This window comes from Protopterus annectens, chromosome 5.part1 (genome assembly GCF_019279795.1).
Source record: "Protopterus annectens isolate FY-2018-M chromosome 5.part1, PAN1.0, whole genome shotgun sequence".
Classification (NCBI taxonomy): Eukaryota; Metazoa; Chordata; order Ceratodontiformes; family Protopteridae; genus Protopterus; species Protopterus annectens.
In genome coordinates, this window is record NC_056736.1 from 541,475,270 (window position 1) to 541,497,329 (window position 22,060).

At 39.8% G+C, this 22,060-nt stretch overlaps 1 protein-coding gene across 5 annotated transcripts in view; it reads right to left on the reverse strand.

Annotated features, from left to right (window-relative positions):
• FNDC3A (fibronectin type III domain containing 3A) overlaps nt 1-22,060 on the reverse strand; it is a 3,267,883-nt gene that overhangs the window by 723,715 nt on the left and 2,522,108 nt on the right. For all 5 annotated transcript variants that reach the window (XM_044073165.1, XM_044073164.1, XM_044073166.1 and 2 more), the window contains one exon: nt 8,219-8,343. In XM_044073165.1, the coding sequence (XP_043929100.1) occupies nt 8,219-8,343 (125 nt within the window). The remainder of the gene's footprint in view (nt 1-8,218; nt 8,344-22,060) is intronic.

The following is a 22,060-nucleotide window of genomic DNA, read 5'->3' on the forward strand; positions in this document are numbered from 1 at the left end:
ATTTACAAAGCTTGTGAGGAAATTATTACTCTATTTTTGTTTTACTTGGATCGCTTGTCTGTGTACTTAATAAAGGATTTTCGACTGGAAACAGACTGCCTGCCTTGCTTGGATTACTTTCGAATACTTAGTAATGCTGTAGAATTATATATTTTCTATTATTACTTTTTGACTTGACGAGTTTACGTTCGCTACTTCTACTACTATTGTCTGATCTGATTAATATACAGTGATTAACTAGAAATATATGGACTGAAAATCTTCCACACAGAGAAGTTTCTTACACTGTTTTGTTTTTAGACCCACTACACTTTAGTGGGTTGTTTTGAGACTTCGGGGATACCACGGAGATTACTTGGAATTTTATAGATGAGTGCAGCACCACCAGCACTCTGTGATCTGGGGATCACGTCAGTCGCCCTACTAGACAGGGGTCCACGGGAGTAAACATTGTGGGAAGAAACAGCCAGGGAATTGTTATGGCTAGGAGTGTATAGACTCTAGGGCCGATAGCCTAGTACTAACCTATGAACCTATGCACACTTGTTTTCTCTGTCATGCCCAAGTATATTGTAACTTGGGGAGGGTTTGATCTCTTTATCCTTTTTTATAACCACGTTTCAGTAGCTATGACTACATTAGGTATGCTATGTGTCAAGATAAGCATGCATGCCATGGAATTTGCTGCACATACTTCTTTCATATGTTGGTACTAGGCAACTGGCCCTAGGGCCTACACAAGCCTAGGCATAACAATTCCCTGGCTATTTCTTCCCACAGTACTTACATCCCTGGACCCATCTAGCAGGGCGACTGACGTGATTCCCGGGGTGAATTTCCTATCTCCCATCCAATCATTAAGGTTCCTTTTGAAGAGAACCCAAGAGGTGCTCTGCTTGACATGTATGGGCAGTCTATTCCAGAGTATGGGGAGTCTCTGGGTCAGGAACCTATCCCTCCAGCATGTTTTGTTCATTGTAATGACAAGGTTTAGATCCCTGGAGGTTCATATTTAGTAAGGTGAGTATGGATTCTGTTTTTGCTGAATGCAATAGGTGACTGGTTTATTCTGGGGATGGAAGTGATGGTTTTATGAACAGTGGAACCAGGGCTGGGGTGAATATCTAAACTAATTTTTGAATTGATATTTTATAGAGGGAAGAGTGTGGCCAGCTATATTTTGGACTTGGTTTAATATGTGATCATAAATTTGGATGCTTACTTTTAAGATATTTATATAAAAATAAATCAGATGTGGTTTGTTTGTAGAAATATGGTGTTATGGAGAAAGACAGACTGGGTAGATGTTGATATTCTTTGTGAGGAGTGGTTGAAGTCTTAAGTATTTGAAGGTGGTGGGTTTGATAATTGGTGATACAGGCTAGTAAAGTGAGGAGAAATGGTAAAATAATTTGACCTAGGGGCATCTTATTTAACTTGGGTTTTATCTTTGTTGCAACTTAGAATAAAAAAAATGTTAGGAGCACAGTGGGTAGGTTGCAGTGATATAATCTGATAGTTATAGGTGGCGAGGATTAAGACAATTTGTGGCACAGTCTTGGGTGGTAAACTAGAGTGGGTGTTACTATTGGAAGTAATTGTATTGATTGTTTTCCTACTGGAGAGAAATGATGGTATTGGTTAGAGGAATATGGGTGGTGCTATGGAAGTATAAATGTACAGTAAGAGGGGTGGATGGGATTTGGGGGTAGGGTAGGAGAGTGGCTTGAGCCCAAGTGTTAGCAAGGGTGAATGAAGTGGGTTGGAAACATGTCAAGATTCAGAGAAAACAATCAGTGACTTAATGTAAACAGCCATAAATCTGCTGAGAGATAAGTAAAAGGATCAATGCAGTTTAAAAGACCACTCTGCCAGTAGATGAATGTCTTGGTTTTATTGCTCTAGGACACAGTTTTAGCAGGACAGTTAGTTCAATATCACCCTGACCTAATCAATGGTGATAACAGTAAAAAAATTGCACTTGACTGGTTGAACAACTGTGTAACATCAGGAGGTTTCTATGGACTTTGAAATGCAAAGTCCAAAAGTCTACCTCAACCCCAACAGAATAGGTCTCGACCAATCAGGGATAAAAGTTATCAGAATCAGGGACAAATCCAGAAATAATCAGGGACAACTGGGGGCACTTTTAAAATGTTGGTACTATTAACATGAGACATTGGCAGAATAAGAAAATGTGAATTAATAAACATTTTCTGAAGTAAAAAAAAGTCTATAACTCTGATTGTCATTATTTATTAAGTATAATTCACCATCTCTTCTCCAGAAGTCGTCAGTTTTAGGAGGGATTAGGAGGAACGGCAGTAAAATTTAAGCCAAAGTCAGTGATATGCCTGAAAATCAGGGACGGTTGAGAGGTATACCCCACAGACCAGCAAAGCACTGAGAAAAAATAAGCCAGAATGTAGTGTTTCAGCTGTTGAAAAATACTGGCTGAGAACTCAAAAGTGATTACACAAGAGGAGAAGTAAACTTAAGGAGGGGAGACAGTGGACTGCTAATAAAAAAATGAATTGAGCACAGTTATAAAAGAAAGTACCAAAGGGATTGCTCTGGTCTAAGAAAATGGAGCTATTATAATGGACAAAGTTCTTTGTTTTATGCTGCCATTATATTTATAATTTACATACAAACATAGCCCACAGACTGGTGCTCAAACTGCAGAAAAAGAAAGTCAGAATGTAGTGTTTCAGGTCTTGAAAAATATTGGCTGAGAACTCAAAAGTGGTTACACAAGAGGAGAAATAAAGTTAAGGAGGGGAGACAGTGGACTGCTAAAAAACAATGAATTCAGCACAAACATAGCCCACAGACTGGTGTTCAAACTGCAGACTTCACTGTTGCATACATATCTATCTGCTTGCAGGGACACTTCTATAGAAAAATAAAAATACACTATAGACAGTTGAGTGCACTGAACTGACATTGACTGTGCACAAATACTAGCTCAGAGCTGAAACTGGTTTAGTAACTGCCTCAGGCAAGGAGAAATAAGAAAGGAAGGGTGGAAACCAAGGGTGACGTCCCTGAATGCATGCAGTTCCACTAAAGACACGAAGATATAAATAATGGGAATAGCAAGTCTAGAAGAAGTGATGAAAAATATAAGAGAAAGAAATAATTTGAGTAGTAGGAGTGTATGCAGTGTCTATTAGGAAGGAGAGAGTAAAAGCTGACCAGCAGGATGTCAGTGGAGGAGGGTTTACAGACTATAAGGCTACTGCTTACAAACTAGGACACTGAAGCATTTGTCTTCAGACTAGTCACTATGCATGCTAGAATATATGCAGAAGACTGGATATTTCTAACACTTACTTAAAGCACAAGGTCAGAAGTGGTACACAATTTGCCCTAATTAAATGGTGGTTGGATTGAATGGACTCAGACTGCCTATTTGGAGGAGAATGATGTGTGAATATTTTATCAAAAATATCAAACATATTTGAGTATTGTGGAATTGGAGTGATGACATGTACAGTGCAAATACTAGCCATTGTCATTAATGCAAGTACAAGTAGTCTCCCTTTTTATATGCTCTTTTAGTTTCGGCGTAAGCTGTTAAAGTGCTTCCCTGTTTCCTTTCAGCTTATCCAAGATTGGAAAAGGCCCATTCTGTAATTGAGGTTTTAATTCAAGGTCTAATAAGAGTTAGAGTTTCCTCTATATCTTCTAAATGCATAATTTTGCCGTTTAACAATAAGTTTAGCTTTTAATGGGGGGGTGGGGGCATTTTACTTATTTGATTAGTTTATTAACTTTTGAACTAAACAGAAAGGTAACTGTGTCTGTTTCAGGCAGCTAGAATAAAGCTGCAAGTGAATGACAATAATGGGTCTGGCTGTCAGCAGTATACATTTACAAATGCTGTTTACTACAATCTGCAATGACTTTTCTATCTAACGCACTCCACGCAAAAGGTTAGAGTAGAGGAGAGATTGTACAACACAGCCACAGCTTTAGATATGGAAGTAGGTTAAGGATATTTTCAGTATGTTTATCAAAATTCACTGAATGGTCTAATGTCTTATCAAGATACCCTTGTTCACAGATTGGGAAGGTATTATCTTGTTTTCATTAGTGCATGACCTGAAATAGTTATTGGATGGGTGTCAAAGCTTTCAATTAAATGTACATGTTCCTGTGAAATATCAATTAAATGTACATGTTCCTGTGAAATATAATTTCTATCTAGTCTAGTCCAGTTATTGTACCTTAGGGAATATTATGTAAATTCTCTCCAAGTTCCTACTACTGAATTCACATTTTCCATACCAAATATTTTTCACAAATGCCTTCAAAAATCTACTCTCTTTTGTTACATTTTCCCTTTTAGCCCCCCCCCCCCAATAAATTCTCAATGTTGCAAATCAAGTTCTAGTCCCCACTTGTAAGTAATGTTCCCAGCTGAAAGCTGATTATTTCTCCCAGAATTCTCAAACTCCATTACAGCAGTTTTTGTGGAATATAAATACATCCCACTGTAATCCCTTGCCAGTAGTCCCTTAATACAACACATCTACCATTATCTTGTTTTCCTCTACTATCACTATTGGAGCTCCTCTATCCTCCCTTTCCTTTACCCCACATATTCTGCTGAACATCCATCCTGAAATCCTTTTATCAAATTCACATTTTTATTTCTTTCCAATTGTGTCTTCTGCAGCACTGCTATTTGCACTCTGCATTTCTTAATATAATTAAAAATGCTTAGATTGTTGTTAATACCTGTAAGGCCATTTATGTTTCAAAATATGGATAGTACAGTCATTATGATAAGAAGTTATGGTTCTCACCTATTATACAAGACAGTTTTTTTGAATGTCCATTTCCAACTTTTCTGTTATATGCACCCACTAATATTTGGCAGGTTCATTTTTTATACATTTGTCTCTTGCCATCTCCATTTCACATTTTTCATGACTTTTTGTTTTCATAAAAACCCTCAAATAAAAAACTAAATATATTTTCAGAACTCCCCCGTAACCTCTTAACTTAAATCACACACAAAACTATGTACATCTTCAAAAATGAAGTTTAACCCTCTTGATAGGAACAATTGCCTCTAACAGACAGCTGTACCCACAGCATTACTTAACCTAAAATGAATGTGACCCACTCTAAAGCACATGTTACAGCCTGTGCTTCCACTTTCCCTGATTTTTATTCTTACCTCTATTCCCTTCCCAAATGTGAAAAGCAGCTTATATGTTTTCAGAAACTATTAACTTTAAGCCTTAAGAAAAAAGTATACTAGCTATCTTTAAATAAACCTACATTATATACTGTTCTATTAAATGCATTGACGTAGCAAGGCTGTTAGGGAAACTATGTCTTATTCACTTCCAATAATTTCAAACTGTACTTTTTTACTGAACTGCATGCCCTTATATCTTTATATTTTGCATTCCCTAGGTAAACAATGTTAAGAACCCTCAAGATTAACTGCTTGCACCTGCAGACAGCTGATTTGCATGGAAACATAAGAACAGAATGTACACTTGCCTTAGGCTGCAAACTTCTTAACACACTGAGCATTTGTTAAAGGAAATAAAAACAAGCAAATATAATTCCACCCATGCAAAAACAAGAGAAAACACCTCAACTCTAAATAAAATAATAATATAATCAGTATGTGAATAACTTGAGTGGTTGCTGACATATTGTAAGTTGTCTACAAAATATTACAAATGTAATACACAGTTACTGTGTTTACTATGATTTATAAAATTCAGTTTAAGACCTAGAACCTAAAGAATACTACCACATTAAAAATAGTTTGTGCTGAAGGGTTTGCCATTTATACTTCTTTCATAACCCCTATGGTTCCAGAGATGTGAATATTTTTTTCAAATCTTAGGACATAATTTGATTCTGTCAAAAGGCACAGGCTCCGCCCATTGGAAGTTACAGTGCAAACTTCCTGAGCTCCACTGGAGTGAATGAGTTAAGATAAAAATTGTTTTACTTACAGTTACTTTTTCACTTTTGGCATCCTTTTACACGTTTATGACAAAGCAGGGCACATGCTTTACAGTTCAACCACAAGATTAACAAAGTCAACAAAATTCCCAACCTTCTCAGCCACTTTTTTTGTTTTGCAAAGCCATATTTTGCAAATGTGGTTGATGCTTTATAATATATTTATTCACTAATTTCAGTGTTGCCGGTCTTCTAACTGTTCATCTCCATCTCCCAACACCAGACTCTGATTCAATAAGAAACTCTCGATTCTTCTAGTAAATTCCTATGTTTTTTCCATCTCTCAAGCATTTTCTTTTGGAACACTGGAAAAGCTTTCAGTGGCAAAGTCCCTCTATGAGCTTTATTGTCAGAAGTATGAGAAGCAGAAACCCCACTTCTGTTTGACGGCTCATTTTTTTTTTTTGGATAAACTTTTGTATTTCCTCTTTAGCCTGCTCTGCATCAAAAATGTCTTTCATCCTTCAGATAAAAAATATTCTGAAGACAGCCGGATAAAGAAGCTTAAATCTCACACCTGCTTCTCGACATTTCCTGACTGCTGCAATAAATTTGTTTCTCTTCTGCATGGTGTACAGTGAATAATCATTTTCCACAATCACTCTGTCTCTCCAATTTTAACAGTGTGCCCTTCTGCTACAACTTTGTCAAGATCAACTCTTTCTGCTGGTATTATTGCATCTTTACTATTACAGGTCCTGGCTGCTTTATCATGGCCAGAATTGGGGCATGCACTCAATATGCCTTTTCAGTTAACAAATCCAGTTATGGAATACTAGTGCTTTCATAAAATTAACAGTCTGTTCCTTCCAGTTTATCTGGTGCAGAGAAAACCTTGGGATTTCTCTGCATTCTCTGTCTTCTAGCTCTTACCATTTTTGAAACTGCTCTTTTTGAGAAGTCTAATACTCAGCCAAGCCTTTTCTTCATTTCGACCTCTGATTTTCTGCAGTTTTATCAGTTCATCTGAATAGCTAGTTAAAGCTTCTATTTTTTTTTCTAGCCTTTTATCATTTGAGTTTATATAATCTTTTAGTGTTTCATTTATTTTAATCATCTCCAGGTATATTTGATTTATTTTTTCCTCAAAATTACCAGAAGCCATCTCGTGAACCAAAGCTGGAGCTCAAACTGCGTTTTATTGAACAGCTGCTGGATTCTACCCATTCATTATTTTCTCTTCACCTTTTCTAGCTGATTTTCATGCAGGTTCTCTAAATTTCCTCTTTGCTGGCGTCCAGGCAGTGTACTTACTATTCAGTGAAGGCAGTGTACTTAGTATTCAGTAACAGAATTTTACTCAGGCTGTCAGAATGACTAGCTTTTATTTATAAATTTCTTTTTCTACACTGGGAGAGCTGAAATTAAGCTGGTGATTAGTGAGCAGTCACCTTGGATGTGCCGAGAACAAGATATGACTTTGATCCTAACCAGTTTAGCACATTTAGACTTAATGGCCAAATGTATTACAGGACAAGCAAGAACTGAAGAACTAATAGGTAAGGAGAGGATGGAAGCTCTCTCTGTCTACCCAAAGATACAACAGACCCAAGAGTGAGTTGATGACTGTTCTTAACATGGTGATGTAACACAAAGAAAGTTCCTTTCTTTTTCTTCTTAAAGTCACTTCACTAAATTCAGCTCAAGTTATCACCAGACTCAAACAAATGATACAAAACTGAACAAGTAACACATCTGTTGTGACTGCTGACATGAGTGAAATGCCTGCTACAGTCGCACTTATTTGAGATTGAGACCTGAAACAATTAAAGGCCAAAACAGAACTATTCTGCTCTATTCTGGCTGTATAGTGAGGCCTGAAACAAACCATAACAGAAAAGAAATCTCAGTATAAAGGTAAGGCAGGACCACCTTAAAAACAAACAGAAAATCTCAAATTACAAAAAGTTACTAAATGGATAGACAAAGAAGGTTGCTTGACCTATACTCACAAAATCAGAAAAAAATAATTTTCCCCCTAGAAAGTAGCATGAGAGTGCATGTAATTTTTTTAAAAACATTTAGCAGGAGAAAGAAACTGGAAATAATGGACAGAGGTGCAGGGTATTACATGTAGGAAGAGGACCCTGAGAAGGTTTACTTGCCAAGCTGAGTAAATGCAGAGAAACAGTCTCTAAATGCTAACGAAGACCAACTCTCCTTAGCAAATTAAAAAAAAATGTAGTTGTTTAGTTTTCTGGAAAATAAAAACACCTACCTTAGTCCCATATCATTTTTGGCTGCTAGTCTAAATGTGTACTCTGTAGCAGGAGCCAGTTTGGTGACTTTATATTGCTTCTGAGAACCGCAGAAACACTGACAAAACTCTCCATTTCCTTTTCCCTATAAAACAAATACATTTAACTTTTCATGCAAATATAAGAAAACAGGTTACTATGACAAACATGTAGATAATACTGCCTACAATAGTCATGACAGATGAGGTACAAAATGGCTTACTAGGAAACATTTTTAGTTGGACACATTACAGGTTATGGTCATAGTTAAAACAATAAGCATTCATCAATAATTAATATTTGTACAGATCTGGTAATATTTTATTAAGTCATAAGGTCAGAAATGATCTGTTGAGTATTTTGACTTACATTGGTTACTTATACTGTAATTGATTTGAAAACTGCGTATAAACAAATTGAAACAATGGTGGACATTTAAAATGCACATTAACAAAGCACTTCTTCAGTGATCAACAGCATCAATTGCCATCATATTTTCCCATTTACACAGGGTCAAGGTACTGCATCAACTGTTGCCACTTCTTATCACGTCAGAACCACATCTTACTTCCACTTTACTTCTTCCTAGTACTCTTATAAAACTAATGCTATGCTGAGAAACAGCATGCACTGTTATGGAAGCTTTGATGACCTGACTTAGCAGTTCTACTAGAATGTAAAAAACACATGGAAAAAAATGACTACAAGCTGGGTACTGTTACCTGCTCATGCATGGATACTAAACAGCTCCAGCAAGGGAAATATGCACACATCTGGTGAACTAAAAATAGTCTAAAGTTAAATGCAAAAAAGTGTAGCATAGTAATAGTCAGCAAAAAAGTGCTCCCACCTCAAATTTTACAAATGGTACTCCTTTTCAAACAGAGATGGTCATGAGAGACCTGGGTACTTATGTGGACAATTCTTCACCCCTCTCATTCAACCCAGTTTCCACCATTGTCTGGAAATCTATGGTGATAGTTAATTACCAAGCAAATATCCTCAAGAGTCAAAAAAGTCATTCTACTCCTGTATTCTTCCCTTAACAGCCACATCATTAAATACGTCACCTTGCTACATATAAATACAAGCATATCGCTCAACTGGAAAGGCTACAAACATTTCTAACAAAGAAAATGAAAGGCCTTGAATCTTTTAATTACCCCAAAAGATTAACATGACTCTCTCTATACTAACTAGTCTTTTGGGTGCTCCAAGTTGACCTGTATGTAGCTCCTATTTCTTTGCAAAACTAGTGTCTCTACAAACACCTGTACCAAAGACCTAAATCTATACAAAAACTTTAACAAAACTGCCTCTGTTATATGTGATAATTTAATAAAGATGCTTCTTGTTTAAAAAAAAAATAAAATTTGTTGGAGGGATATGTTCCTAACAGAGCATATTCCTAGCCTGTGAAATCAGTTTCCACTACAAGTCAAATAAAGTACTAATTTGGATACTTTTAAGGCTAGTCTTGATGACTGAAAGGGTAGACACAAATTTACACCAGCCTTATCAAGTACGTCCCCACTAATTTTGAGAGATAAGAAGTATTAAGTGCTTTACAAGAACTAGTAGTATCCCTATGTTCCTATGAAACAAACTCCCCAGAATCAAGATATTTGAAAATTGCATGACTTTGCATATATTAATGCTACTGCTCTTATGATATATGTTCATTAATGAGCAGGATAAAAAAAATTAACTAGTATTAGGATTAGTATCTGTGATGATCCAAGGAACAGCATAGATTTCTGACATAGGAGACTTCTCTGAGCATGCTACTTACTGAAAGAAACAGAAACACAATGCAATTATAAACAGAAAAGTGACAAAGTGAACCGCACTCCTGATGGTTCCCCTAAAGCAGCAAATCTGTTGTTTCTTGTATTATCTTTTTGTAACATCAGCCTTTTGTAACACTTACTGCAGTACTGTACTCTTCCTTAGTCCCGCAAAATAAAAAAAATACATGTAAAAGTTTCAGAAATTTCACTACATTTGATCTTACCTATATGATTTTAACTGATTAGAGCTACACACAACACACTGAGACAGAATTAAAACAGCTTCTAGATACTGCACAAATTCTACTATGATAATTAATGTGTTGCAGTGTGCAGTTGAAGTGATACAGTTGCTACCTGAATAGGGCAACTAATTAGAAATAAAAATTGCATATCTGTTTAAGATACACTGAGTGAGCTATGGAGTTCATGATAGAAAGCATCATGTAGTGCAAAACAAACAAAAGGTGGACTCTAACCATCATATTCATTAATAAACATGGGTGGCACAGCGCTTAACATGACTGCCTCACAGTGCTTGTTTAAACATTTTTATTAAATTATCACTTAAGATATAGGTACATATACATTAACAGAAAAGAAAACAAACTATTTTAATATTTTTCCATTTAAATACAACAGACATCACACATTTTCTTTGCTACTACCATCAGTCCAATATTTCAAAAAATGCTGAATTCCTGCTTTCCCTTAAACCTCATTCCTCCTTTCCTGAACATTATTATGTCTATATTACTCCCACAATTTCCATTTAGTTTCATGTACTTTTCTCCTTCCCTTCTCTAAAGATCCCTCTTCCAGTTCTTTCATCTCTTCTACAATACTCAATACCTCAAATAATGTTAGTGTGGACTTAGATTTCCATTTTCTAGTAATTGCTTTTTTTGGCAGTGAACAGAATCAAACTTAATAAGGCCTTACTATGTCTAGGAAATTCAGTTCCTGTATCCCAGCTCAAAAGAATCATTTCCTTACTTACAGCCATTTGTTCACTCAATATTTCTGATAAGTACTCGGTAGGGAATTTTTTTAAATCTGCCAGCTCATTACAATCCCAAAGTATACATTCCCAGTTACCTCCTCCTTCTCCATCACACCAACCCACACTTGCTATCTACCTGAGCAAAACTTCTTTGAAGTCTGCTTGGGGTATAAAATACCTATGCAAACACTTCCAAGCAAAAATCGTAAACCTTTTGGACTTGGTTGCATACTTGGGAGTCATGCATATGTTTTCCCATTATTTTCTTGTAAATCACTTTTCCAGTCTCACTTCTCAATCTTCGCTAACATCCTCTGATTGATTCTCACTATGTAATATTTTATATGCCCTACTAATTATCACTTTAACAGTTGCTTCTGTTCTAGATTCAACTAAAAACTCTACCAGACCAGGTCTTTAACTTAAGATTTCTCTATCCCTTTCTCTTTGCCTGTACTCTGAGATCAAGCCCTGGTAGGGAAGGCAATCTCTAGCCTGCAATCCAACTGTCTTTTTGGCCTCATCCCACGATATTAAATTTTTCCTGCTTCAGTTACGTGCTTCCAATATATTGGTTCCTTTACCAGGTTTCTCCAGTAAATTCCAGCCCCCTCTTGCCTAATTTCTGTACCCTTACCTGCAGTGATACCTACTGGTAAAGTCTCCTTTCTCATACTGGCTTAGTTCTTAGAATACCTTCTACTATTTTATGAATATAATATTCTATATGGCTGTTATTATTCGCCTTAAGGATCTGCATCTAAACTCCCACTCTCTATTTCCTGACCCCCCCCCTTGCTCATCATCATCTCTTTCCAGTTTGAATTATAACCTTCTGTTTGCGTTATGTATATGAGCCTTAACTGTGCAGCTCTAAAACATCCCTTCAAATCAAGTAAACCTAAACCACCTTGTTCTGATAAAAGGATCAAGGCATCCTACTTAACTCATGCCCCCTTTCCCTCCCAGATAAATTTCTTCAGTTCTTTATTATTGCCCACAACTTCTCCTTCTGTTGATAATAGTCTGCCTGACTTGTATACAAGACTAAAGGGACAAAAGTCACTTTCACTGCTTGTATCTTACTATCCATATCCATAAATAAGAGTTTCCAGTTTCTCAAATTTTTGTATTATCTTTTTTTCAGTCTCTTCCCACATATGCTTAGCTGCTATAACAGAAGCCTTTTAATCCATACCCTGAAATACTTCGTCTTATCATGTCCCCATAAATATGGGCACTGCTACACCAATTCATGCATAGGTACTTAATTTACAGCTGTACTCTTTGCTTTATCTTCATTAATTTTATATCCTGAAAAGACTCAAAACTGTCTCAGAATGTTCCACAACAATGAAATATCCTTTTCTGGTTTTATTGGGTATAACACAATATTGTCTGCAAATAAACCAACTTTTCTTAATTACCATACCAATTATATCCTTGTATTTCTGAGTCCCTTATTTTCTTTGCCAATGGCTCTAAATATAAAGCAAATAAAGGGGAACGTGAACACCCCTGTCTAGTTCCTCTGCTCAAACAGAGCTCATCTAAGAGGAACCCTCCCACTTTAATTCTTGCCTCTGATCCTTTATATATCCTTCTAATTAACCTTATTATTGTGAACAAACAGCTGGAGAGAAACCACAGACGGCACACGTGGATTAAATCAAGAATTTAATGTTAAGCGCTTTTCGTTTGTAATATAAGACAAACTTCATCAGACAAATTAAAACACATACACTCAGTCTTATATAAGAAAGAAATTAAATAATTAACACATCAATTGAACATAGTGTGTGAAATACAATTAATTAAGCAATTAAAAAACTTTTTTAAAAGCTTTTTAAAGAAGCCTTTTCAGAAAAGCCTTTTCAAAGAATGGGCAGGCACCTAAACAATAACTCTAACACAATATTCAAAACTTATAAAGATGTGTAAATAAATGAATAACTAAATAACATGCAGTATAACCAAAATTATACTGCCAAAAGATGTAACTTCATACACTTATTGGTAATTCATAATACTATTTAAAAATCTACGATAGTAAAAATTTAGCAAATATTTGTAAAAATATAAAAAAATATGTAAAAGTTCATGTAAAAAATATATATAGGACTTGTTATTCTATCTTTGTATTGATTTTTGTATATATATATATATATATATATATATATATATATATATATATATATAAAATATATATTTTTTACATGAACTTTTACATATTTTTTATATTTTTACAAATATTTCCTACATTTTTACTATTGTAGATTTTTAAATAGTATTATGAATTACCAATAAGTGTATGAAGTTACATCTTTTGGCAGTATAATTCTGGTTATACTGCATGTTATTTATTTATTTATTTACACATCTTTATAAGTTAAGAGTTATTGTTTAGGTGCCTGCCCATTCTTTGAAAAGGCTTTTCTGAAAAGGCTTATTTAAAAAGCTTTTAAAAAAGTTTTTTAATTGCTTAATTAATTGTATTTCACACACTATGTTCAACTGATGTGTTAATTATTTAATTTCTTTCTTATATAAGACTGAGTGTATGTGTTTTAATTTGTCTGATGAAGTTTGTCTTATATTACAAACGAAAAGCGCTTAACTTTTAGTTATGTACTCACCATAACTTCAGATGTTTGGGATCCATCTCGCCTACATTCTGAATGATGGTTCGGAGCCGATCCCTCGGCTCCGACTCGGCACGCTTATGCCAAAGAGCGAAGTCTCTTATTGGCTGAGCTTACTATATCCCAGGATGCACCACTACCAGTCCCCCAGATCTAGTTTGTCCGCATACATGCACACATGCACGCCCTGCTTATATAACATCGTCAGATGAAACAAGATAAAACAGTAGAACTCAAAACCGTTCAATCTCTTCTGATCTCCAAGGCAGGGGGAAGGAGGGTGGGTATTAGGAATGTAGGCGAGATGGATCCCAAACATCTGAAGTTATGGTGAGTACATAACTAAAAGATGTTATGTGATCCTATCTCGCCTACATTCTGAATGATGGGACAGCGTCCCTAGCACCTGAATCCTGGGTGGCTCACTGGAAAACACTCCTGAGTACCGTGGAACCAAAAGATGCTCGTCCTTTAGATGCCACATCCAATTTGTAGTGGGAAATGAAAGTGTGTGGGTTGGACCAAGTAGCCGCAGCACAGATTTCCGATATAGCGAGCTTGGAATGAAAAGCTATAGAAGTAGCCATAGCTCTGGTAGAATGAGCTTTGATAGATGTTGTAAGTTGCTTATTCGAAGAAGAATAGGCCTGAGCTATGCAATCTCTGATCCATTTAGAGATAGTGGCTTTTGTGATGGTTTGGCCCAATTTATTATCTGAGAAGGACACAAACAACTGGTCTGACTTACGAAGTTGCTGAGTCCTGTCTAAATAGAAGCGTAATTGCCTGTGGACATCCAATTTATGGAGAGTGTATTCTGCTTCATTGGAGAATTTTGGAAAGAAAACTGGTAGCTCTAGAGATTGTTGAAGACAGAAACTAGAACAGACCTTTGGGACAAAGGATGGATTAGGCCTAAGTGATACTCTATCCTTGTGGAAAATCAAGTACGGTGGTTTAATAGACAGGGCTTGAAGCTCTGAAACTCTTCTTGCAGAAGTAATAGCCACTAAGAATGCTGTTTTCCAAGACAGATATTTTAACTCGCATGTAGCAGCCGGTTCGAAAGGGGGAGATGTTAATGCGCGAAGCACTAAATCAAGATCCCACGGAGGTGCAGGATGAAAAACTGGTGGTCTTAATAGACTCGCACCTTTAATGAACGTTTTGCATAGTCTGCTGCTCATCAAAGGAGGATCCGTGGATTCGTGGAATTTAGAGATAGCCGCTAGTTGGACTTTAATAGTTGAGACAGAAGATCCCTGATTAAACAGGGATGTTAAGAATTTCAAAACCTCTGGGACAGGAGCAGTGATAGGGTCTAAGCCCTTGAGTTGAGCCCAGATAGCAAACCTCTTCCACTTACTGAGGTACAATTTGTTAGTGGTGGGTTTGTGGGCCGAAGATAAAATGTGAACAACTTCCTGATCTAGTGTGTGCCTTCTAACTAAGGTCGGAAGTGGAGGAGCCAAGCTGTCAATTTCAAGGATTGAAGGGACTGATGCCAATGTCCCGACTGATGGATTAGCAAGTCCGGAATCAGGTCTAAGGTCCACGGATCGTCCACTGCATGCTTCTTCAGGTAAGGGAACCATATCTGACGAGGCCAGTATGGGGCAATCAGAATCATTAAAGACCCCAGTTGAGAAGCTTTTTGAATGACTTTGGGAAGAAGCGGAATTGGAGGAAAGGCATAAAGTAGCCCTGTTGGCCAAGGTTGTGCTAGAGCATCCATGGCTGGTACTTCTTGATGTGGGATCAAGGAGAAGAACCTTTGGCACTTGGCGTTTTGTGGAGTTGCAAATAGGTCGCAGCAGCGTCCCCATCTCTTGAAAACCTGGGCTACTACTGTGCGGTTTAGAGACCATTCGTGAGGAGAGAGAATTGTCCTGCTTAATTTGTCCGCCAATACATTTGACTTTCCCGGGATGTGGGTCGCTACCAAGAAGCGGTTGGTAGCTACAGCCCATTCCCACACTCTCATGGCCTCTCTGCAAACAGGGCACGATCTGGTCCCTCCTTGTTTGTTCAGATACCAGACCACCGACATGTTGTCTGTGTGGATGGCGATGATGCCCTGAGGAAGAAACTTGTGTAAGGCCTGTAGGGATAGAAGTACAGCCCTCATCTCCAACACGTTGATGTGGAGAAGAGCTTCGTCTGGAAGCCAGGAGCCCTGAACTAGCCTGCCCAGACAATGCCCCCCCCACCCTATCTGGGAGGCATCTGTCGTCAGGGTAACCACTGGAGGGGGGAGAATAAAGGGTTTCCCTTGATCCAAGTTGGATGTCTGAAGCCACCAGCGCAGGTCCCTTTTGCATATTTCCGTAATCATAATGTGATGATTGAGGGGAAGATCCTGAAAGGACCATTGGGTTGACAAGAGCCACTGAAGAATCCTCATGTGTAATCTTGCTAGAGGAACTAAAAGAACTGTGGCAGACATTGAGCCTAAAACCTGTAGAACCATCCTGGCTGGGGCTTTGGATCTCGAGATCAGAGCTTGAACTTGGCCCTGTAAAGTTCGGATCCTTTCGGCAGGAAGAAAGACGCGCATCAATCTTGAGTCTATCTCTGCTCCTATAAACTTTATGCGTTGAGAGGGCAGCAAGACAGACTTTGACCAATTGAATGTAATCCCAGGGAAACACCCAGGGAGATGGTGGCTTTGAGGTTGTCCATTAGTAGATGCCTGGTGGTGGCAGTCAGGAGCCAGTCGTCGAGATAGGGAAACACTTGGAATCCAAGACTTCTCAAGTGAGCCGTCACTACTGCCAAACACTTGGTGAACACCCTGGGGGCTGTGGTGAGACCAAAGGGCAGAGCGCAAAATTGGTAATGACTGACTCCCAGGCTGAAGCGCAGATACCTTCTGGACGCCTGATGTATCGGTATGTGATAATAGGCGTCCTTGAGGTCTATGGAGCACATCCAAACATCCTTCTCCAATAATGGGAGAATGGATTGTAACGTGACCATTCGGAATTTGGATTTTGTGACGGATTGGTTCAGTTTGCTGAGATCCAATATTGGCCTCAGGTCCCCTGTCTTTTTTGGCACTAAAAAGAACCTGGAGTAATTTCCTGATCCGATCTGGTCTGCGGGGACCGGTTGGATGACTCCTTTTTCTAGCAGCTTTAAAGCTTCTGCGGCTGCTATTTCCCTTTGACTGGGTGGTGGGTCCGGGATTCTCTTGGACGGTGGGGGTGAGTATGTGAATGGGATGGTGTAACCTCCGGCAATAATCCGAAGCACCCATCTGTCCTGAGTGATTGACTCCCAGGCTTTTAGGTGCTTGGCAAAACGACACCCGACTGGCTCTGGAGCAGCACAGCCGGGCAATCCCTCATGACGTGTGGGAGGCTGAAGAGCCACGAAAGGACTCGCGGTCTCCAGAATTGCGGGGCCCTCTGCCGCCTCTGGGACGGCGTCTCCTGAAAAATTTCCCGTCCTCTGCCTCTGGGGGGAATCTTCCTGCTGTTGGGAGAAAAACTTGCGAGATTTGGAACCACATTTTCCCCTCCTTTAGCCTTGGGGTAAGGCCGAAGGGAGTGGAATAACGGGCACCTACGGCAGATAAAGTTTTTCCCTCTTGCTCACAGCGGGTAAGGGTGTCTTTCACCTTGGGTCCAAACAATGAGGACCCATCAAAGGGAGCGTCGGCGAAGGAAGATTTGAAGGCCTCCGCAAACTGACACAAGCGGAGCCAGGCTTGTCTCGTGAGCCACGCCTGTGCCTGCCGCTCTACCGCCCCTTGCCGCATAGGAAATGAGCCTCATGGACGAGTTAGAAATTGGCGTAAGGATAGCCAACTGAGAGCTAACCGACTGGGCTAGCTGCTCAGGTAGGTTACCGAGAGGAATCTGACAACTCCTTGACCAGATCCCTCTGAAGCCTGGTAAAATGTGCCAAATAATTCAGAGACCTTAAGGTAAAGGCCGCTGAAGTCAGGGTGCGCTTCCCGTACCTGTCCATACTCCTAGACTCCTTATTAGGAGGATGGACGGACGTTGAAGCCTCTGCCACGTCCTGTTGTGTAGCAGATGCCACCACCATGGCATCTACAGCCACGCCTTTAGTAAGGAACTCCTTCTCGGGGGGAGCAGACAAAAATTTATTTGGACGAGAAGGGACTGGTTCCACGGTATCTGGATGTTCCCACGCCCTTCGACAAACTAAATCCAGAAGCTCGTAAGGGCGGAGACACCCAGGAGGCGGAGGGCTGAGCTCCAAAGGCCTTGAGGAGCACTGACTCGTCCGCAGAGGGGGGTTTGGATATCCAGCCGCCTCGTTGTTTGAGGATCTCTAAGATGTCTGCAAATGAGACATCATCCGAGGGCGACTGGGACCCTCTGCATCATCCATATCAGTGTCCGATGTAATAGACTCGGGAGTCCACGTGCTTCCTCTTGCACGATCTCTTCCTCGGGGTTCCTCTGAAGACAACTCGAAGAACCCTCAGGAGGAGGGAACCCCACTGGGGTAACCTCAGGCCTCGGGGCTCCGCTGGCTACGGACAGGGAACTGCCAAAGACCCAGTCTCCACGCCCAGGGAAGGTGCCGGTAAAGCCGGAGAGATGGCCAAAGAGGACTTGGCCAAGGCACTCCTCATGGCCCTGAAAGCCGGACCCCCAGAATCCTGGGAGTGTCCGGTCTCCGGAGCCGTGATAGCCGACGGAAGTCCCGCAGCCGAAGCACCGAGGGGAAGGCTCGGAACCGAAAGCATAGGTCCCGAAACATCACCCCCGGGTCCAGCCGAAGAAGTCCGCGTACCAAACTCGGACCCGAAGGCCCGGGTTGGAGTAAGGGTCGGAGCCGACCCTGAGATCTCCACCGGCTCCAACAGCACCTGCTCCGACGGAGCCGAAGCAGTCGGAGGAGGAATGGCAGTGGGGTGGGCCAAGGTCATCGGCTCCGAGGCCAACTGGGTCGGAACCGAAACAAATTTTTGGAAGACTGAGACTGGAACAGTCTTTGGAGCACCCTGTCTATATCAGAATCCGACATTCTCGAAGACCGAGAGGAAACAGAACGGGTTCGAGAAGGCCTCTCCATCGGCCCCAAAGGGCTAGGGGACCGGCTCCGAGGCGACTCGATGAGTATCGGCGCCGAGGGAATACTCACACCAGATTCCATCGGTGCCGAGGTAGACTTCGGCGCCGAGGAGGAAGTGTCTGAGCTGGCGACCCTTGTCGGCTCCGAGAGCAGCGGAGCCGACGAAGGTGACCCGCCTCTCGATGCCCCAGCCATCGGCTCCGAAGCCAGAGGAGTCGATACTGGTGGCATCGAGGCAGACCGTTCCGACCTCGGCTCCGAAGTCTTTGGAGCCGAAGGAGAGGCCTGCCTAAGTTTCTTGGCAGTCGGATCCGACGGACTGGTCGGAACCGAAGCCCTTTTCTTTGGCGGGCGGAGAGGATGCCAAGGCTTCTTCAAAGGAGGGTTTAATTAACCCCTTAAGAATCAATTTATTTTTCCTCTCCTGGAGGACCCTTGAGGAAAAAGCGTGACATACGCTGCATGACTCCTGCAAGTGCTTTGCCCCTAGACAATATACACAAAGCGAATGATCGTCAGTAATAGACATTTTAAAACCACATTTCGAACATTTTTTAAAGCCCGAAGGCCTAGGGGTTTGAGACATGATGTTAACAATTCTAGTAACTTTGACAGGAAAATAAACAACTATAGATTTACTTATGATAAATGTAAGCTAACAGTTATAGCTTAACACAAACACTTCCTGTAAATGACAGGGAACTCTAAACAACTATAGACTTGAGACCCTGTAAAGTTTTCAAAGGTTGACAGTTCGGGAAGGCCCTGGATGGAAGGGGGCCGAAAACAAACTCAACCCAATCACACACAACAGTATTTACAATCCAAACGTACACAAAAGAGCGATAGCCGTTAAAACAGCTTTTGTGACCAAAAAACAGCAAAAAACTGACAGAAAGTTAGTTAATAAAAACTACTCAGCCCAGCCAGCTCGAGACCACGTCTTGAGGGAAGCGCAAAGCGAGATCTGGGGGACTGGTAGTGGTGCATCCTGGGATATAGTAAGCTCAGCCAATAAGAGACTTCGCTCTTTGGCATAAGCGTGCCGAGTCGGAGCCGAGGGATCGGCTCCGAACCATCATTCAGAATGTAGGCGAGATAGGATCACATAACATCATTAAATTCTTGATTTAATCCGCGTGTGCAGTCTGTGGTCTCTCTCCAGCTGTTTGTTCTCTGTTCCAGTCTGTTTTTTGCAGTTTTGAGTTATAACCTTATTATTGTATCAGGAATCCAAATGCTTCCATTGTCCTACTTATAAAATCCCAGCTTACTCTGTCAAATGTTTTCTCTGCATCAGGACCCACCAACAACAGAGGTATTTTATTTACATTCTGCTTCCCTCCAGATCATCGTTTTATTAATGTTGTTAAACGTTTGCCTCCCCTCAACAAAACCACACTGACATCTATCAATTTTGGCAACACCTTTGTCATTCTGCCTCACAATGCTTTGTTCCCCACTTCATTTCTCAGCTGGGGTGCCTTTGGTGCAGAACTTGCACACCCTCCCAGTGGAGTTTTGCTGGGTGATCCAGTTTCTTCCCACATCTAAAAGATATGCTCTACGTGAACTGCCAATATTACAAACTGCCCAACAGATGTGGGTGTTTCCAAGACCTGCATACTTGCAACATACTGTGACTTCACTCAGGGTTAGTTCAGAGCCTTACCCCCACCAAGTGCCAAGAGAGACTCCAGTGCCCTCAACACCCTGAACAGGATAAAACGGCAGGTTATTACAAGAATAAATGAGAATAACTGCTTGTTCTTCATAACACACTGTTGCTGAGTTTCTGATGTCCTGACTCTTAGTGATATTAATATCTTATGAAGACACACGAAAACAAAATGATGAGAATAAGGGCAATTACAAACCGTGAGGCACCGCATGTCATGAAACAGTCACTGTGATATATGTTTATTATTGAACATTATAACAAATTAATGTTGGTATTTGGGATGATCTAGTAAACTCTAATAACGTGTCTGCAGTTCAGAAGAAAGGTGATTCTTGACAGATGTAATCCCTTAAAGCATAAAATTAGCATGGACAGTTAACAAGACTGTTGTAAGATTAGAATAAAAGCTATAGAATGGAAAGGAATAGTCAAAAGTAACTTAATATTTTGCCATATTTTATCTTAAATAATTTATAGGAAGCTGCACATAAGCTAGCATGCTTAAAATTATCTGTTTTTTCTAAGTTTTTGGTAAAGTGCCCCACATTTTTCAAATATATCAAACTCAAAAACAAATGAAAGTCACACAAAAAAGGGTAACTATTTTTCAATGAAATCTATTTTCCTGTACCCCTCAATGACTGCAGTGCAACAAGGAATGAGAAAGTCTTTTTACATACATACATACAAATATTTCAAGCACAGCCATTAATGCCCTTCTAGCTTGCCAATATACCACAACACTTGTTCCCATAAGAAGTATCCAGGCTGTTCTAAAAAATATCTAAACTAGTACTTGCATTAATGTAATTTGGTAGTATGTTCCATGCATCAGCTACTCTGTCAGTGAACCAATTAGTACACTTCTCATTCCTATAAAATCTCCTACATAGGTTGTCTGATGATTCTCTAGTACTTTTTTGTTAAACCCAAACATTCCCAGAGGTAGCTGTCACTAAATGCCCTATATATCTGAATAAGATATCCTCTTAGATATCTGTAAGAGACACTGTACAAGTTCAGACATTTTAGTCTTTTACAATAACTTTAGTTTAGACATCCATGTATACCCTTGGTATACTTCCGTTGTACTCTTTCCAGTTTACTCATGCTTGTTTTCTTATAGGGTTTCCATATTGTTATTCCATACTCAAGTTTGGGTCTAATGTAACTAACAAACAATGACTTCATTATTTTTCCTAGACTTTATAAATCTTTTTATACAAAGTACAGTTGTGTACACTTACCATAAATGTAGATGTTGGAGTGTATTCACTGTTGCAGTCATTACATTTGGGTTATCTGCTTGCAGGTAGCTGTCAGTCGGCCTGATTATCAAGTCTTGGGTCCTGCGTCGGTTGCTGTCTCATCTTCCATGACGTCAGGTAGTCAGGGGTATAAAGCATGCAGCCGACGCCATTACATCAGTTATTCTTGCCCCAGATGTCAGGTGCCCCCATAATGGGAAGCAATTATATGCAAGGTTACAGCTCCAACAAAAAGCAAATACACCAGAAAGCTTTAAGCATAGTAAAATAAGAATCGAGGTATAGTCAATAGAAGTCAGGGGGCTGGAGGGAGGGTAACCAGGACTGCAACAGTGAATACACTCGAACATCTACATTTATGGTAAATGTACACAACTGTACTAT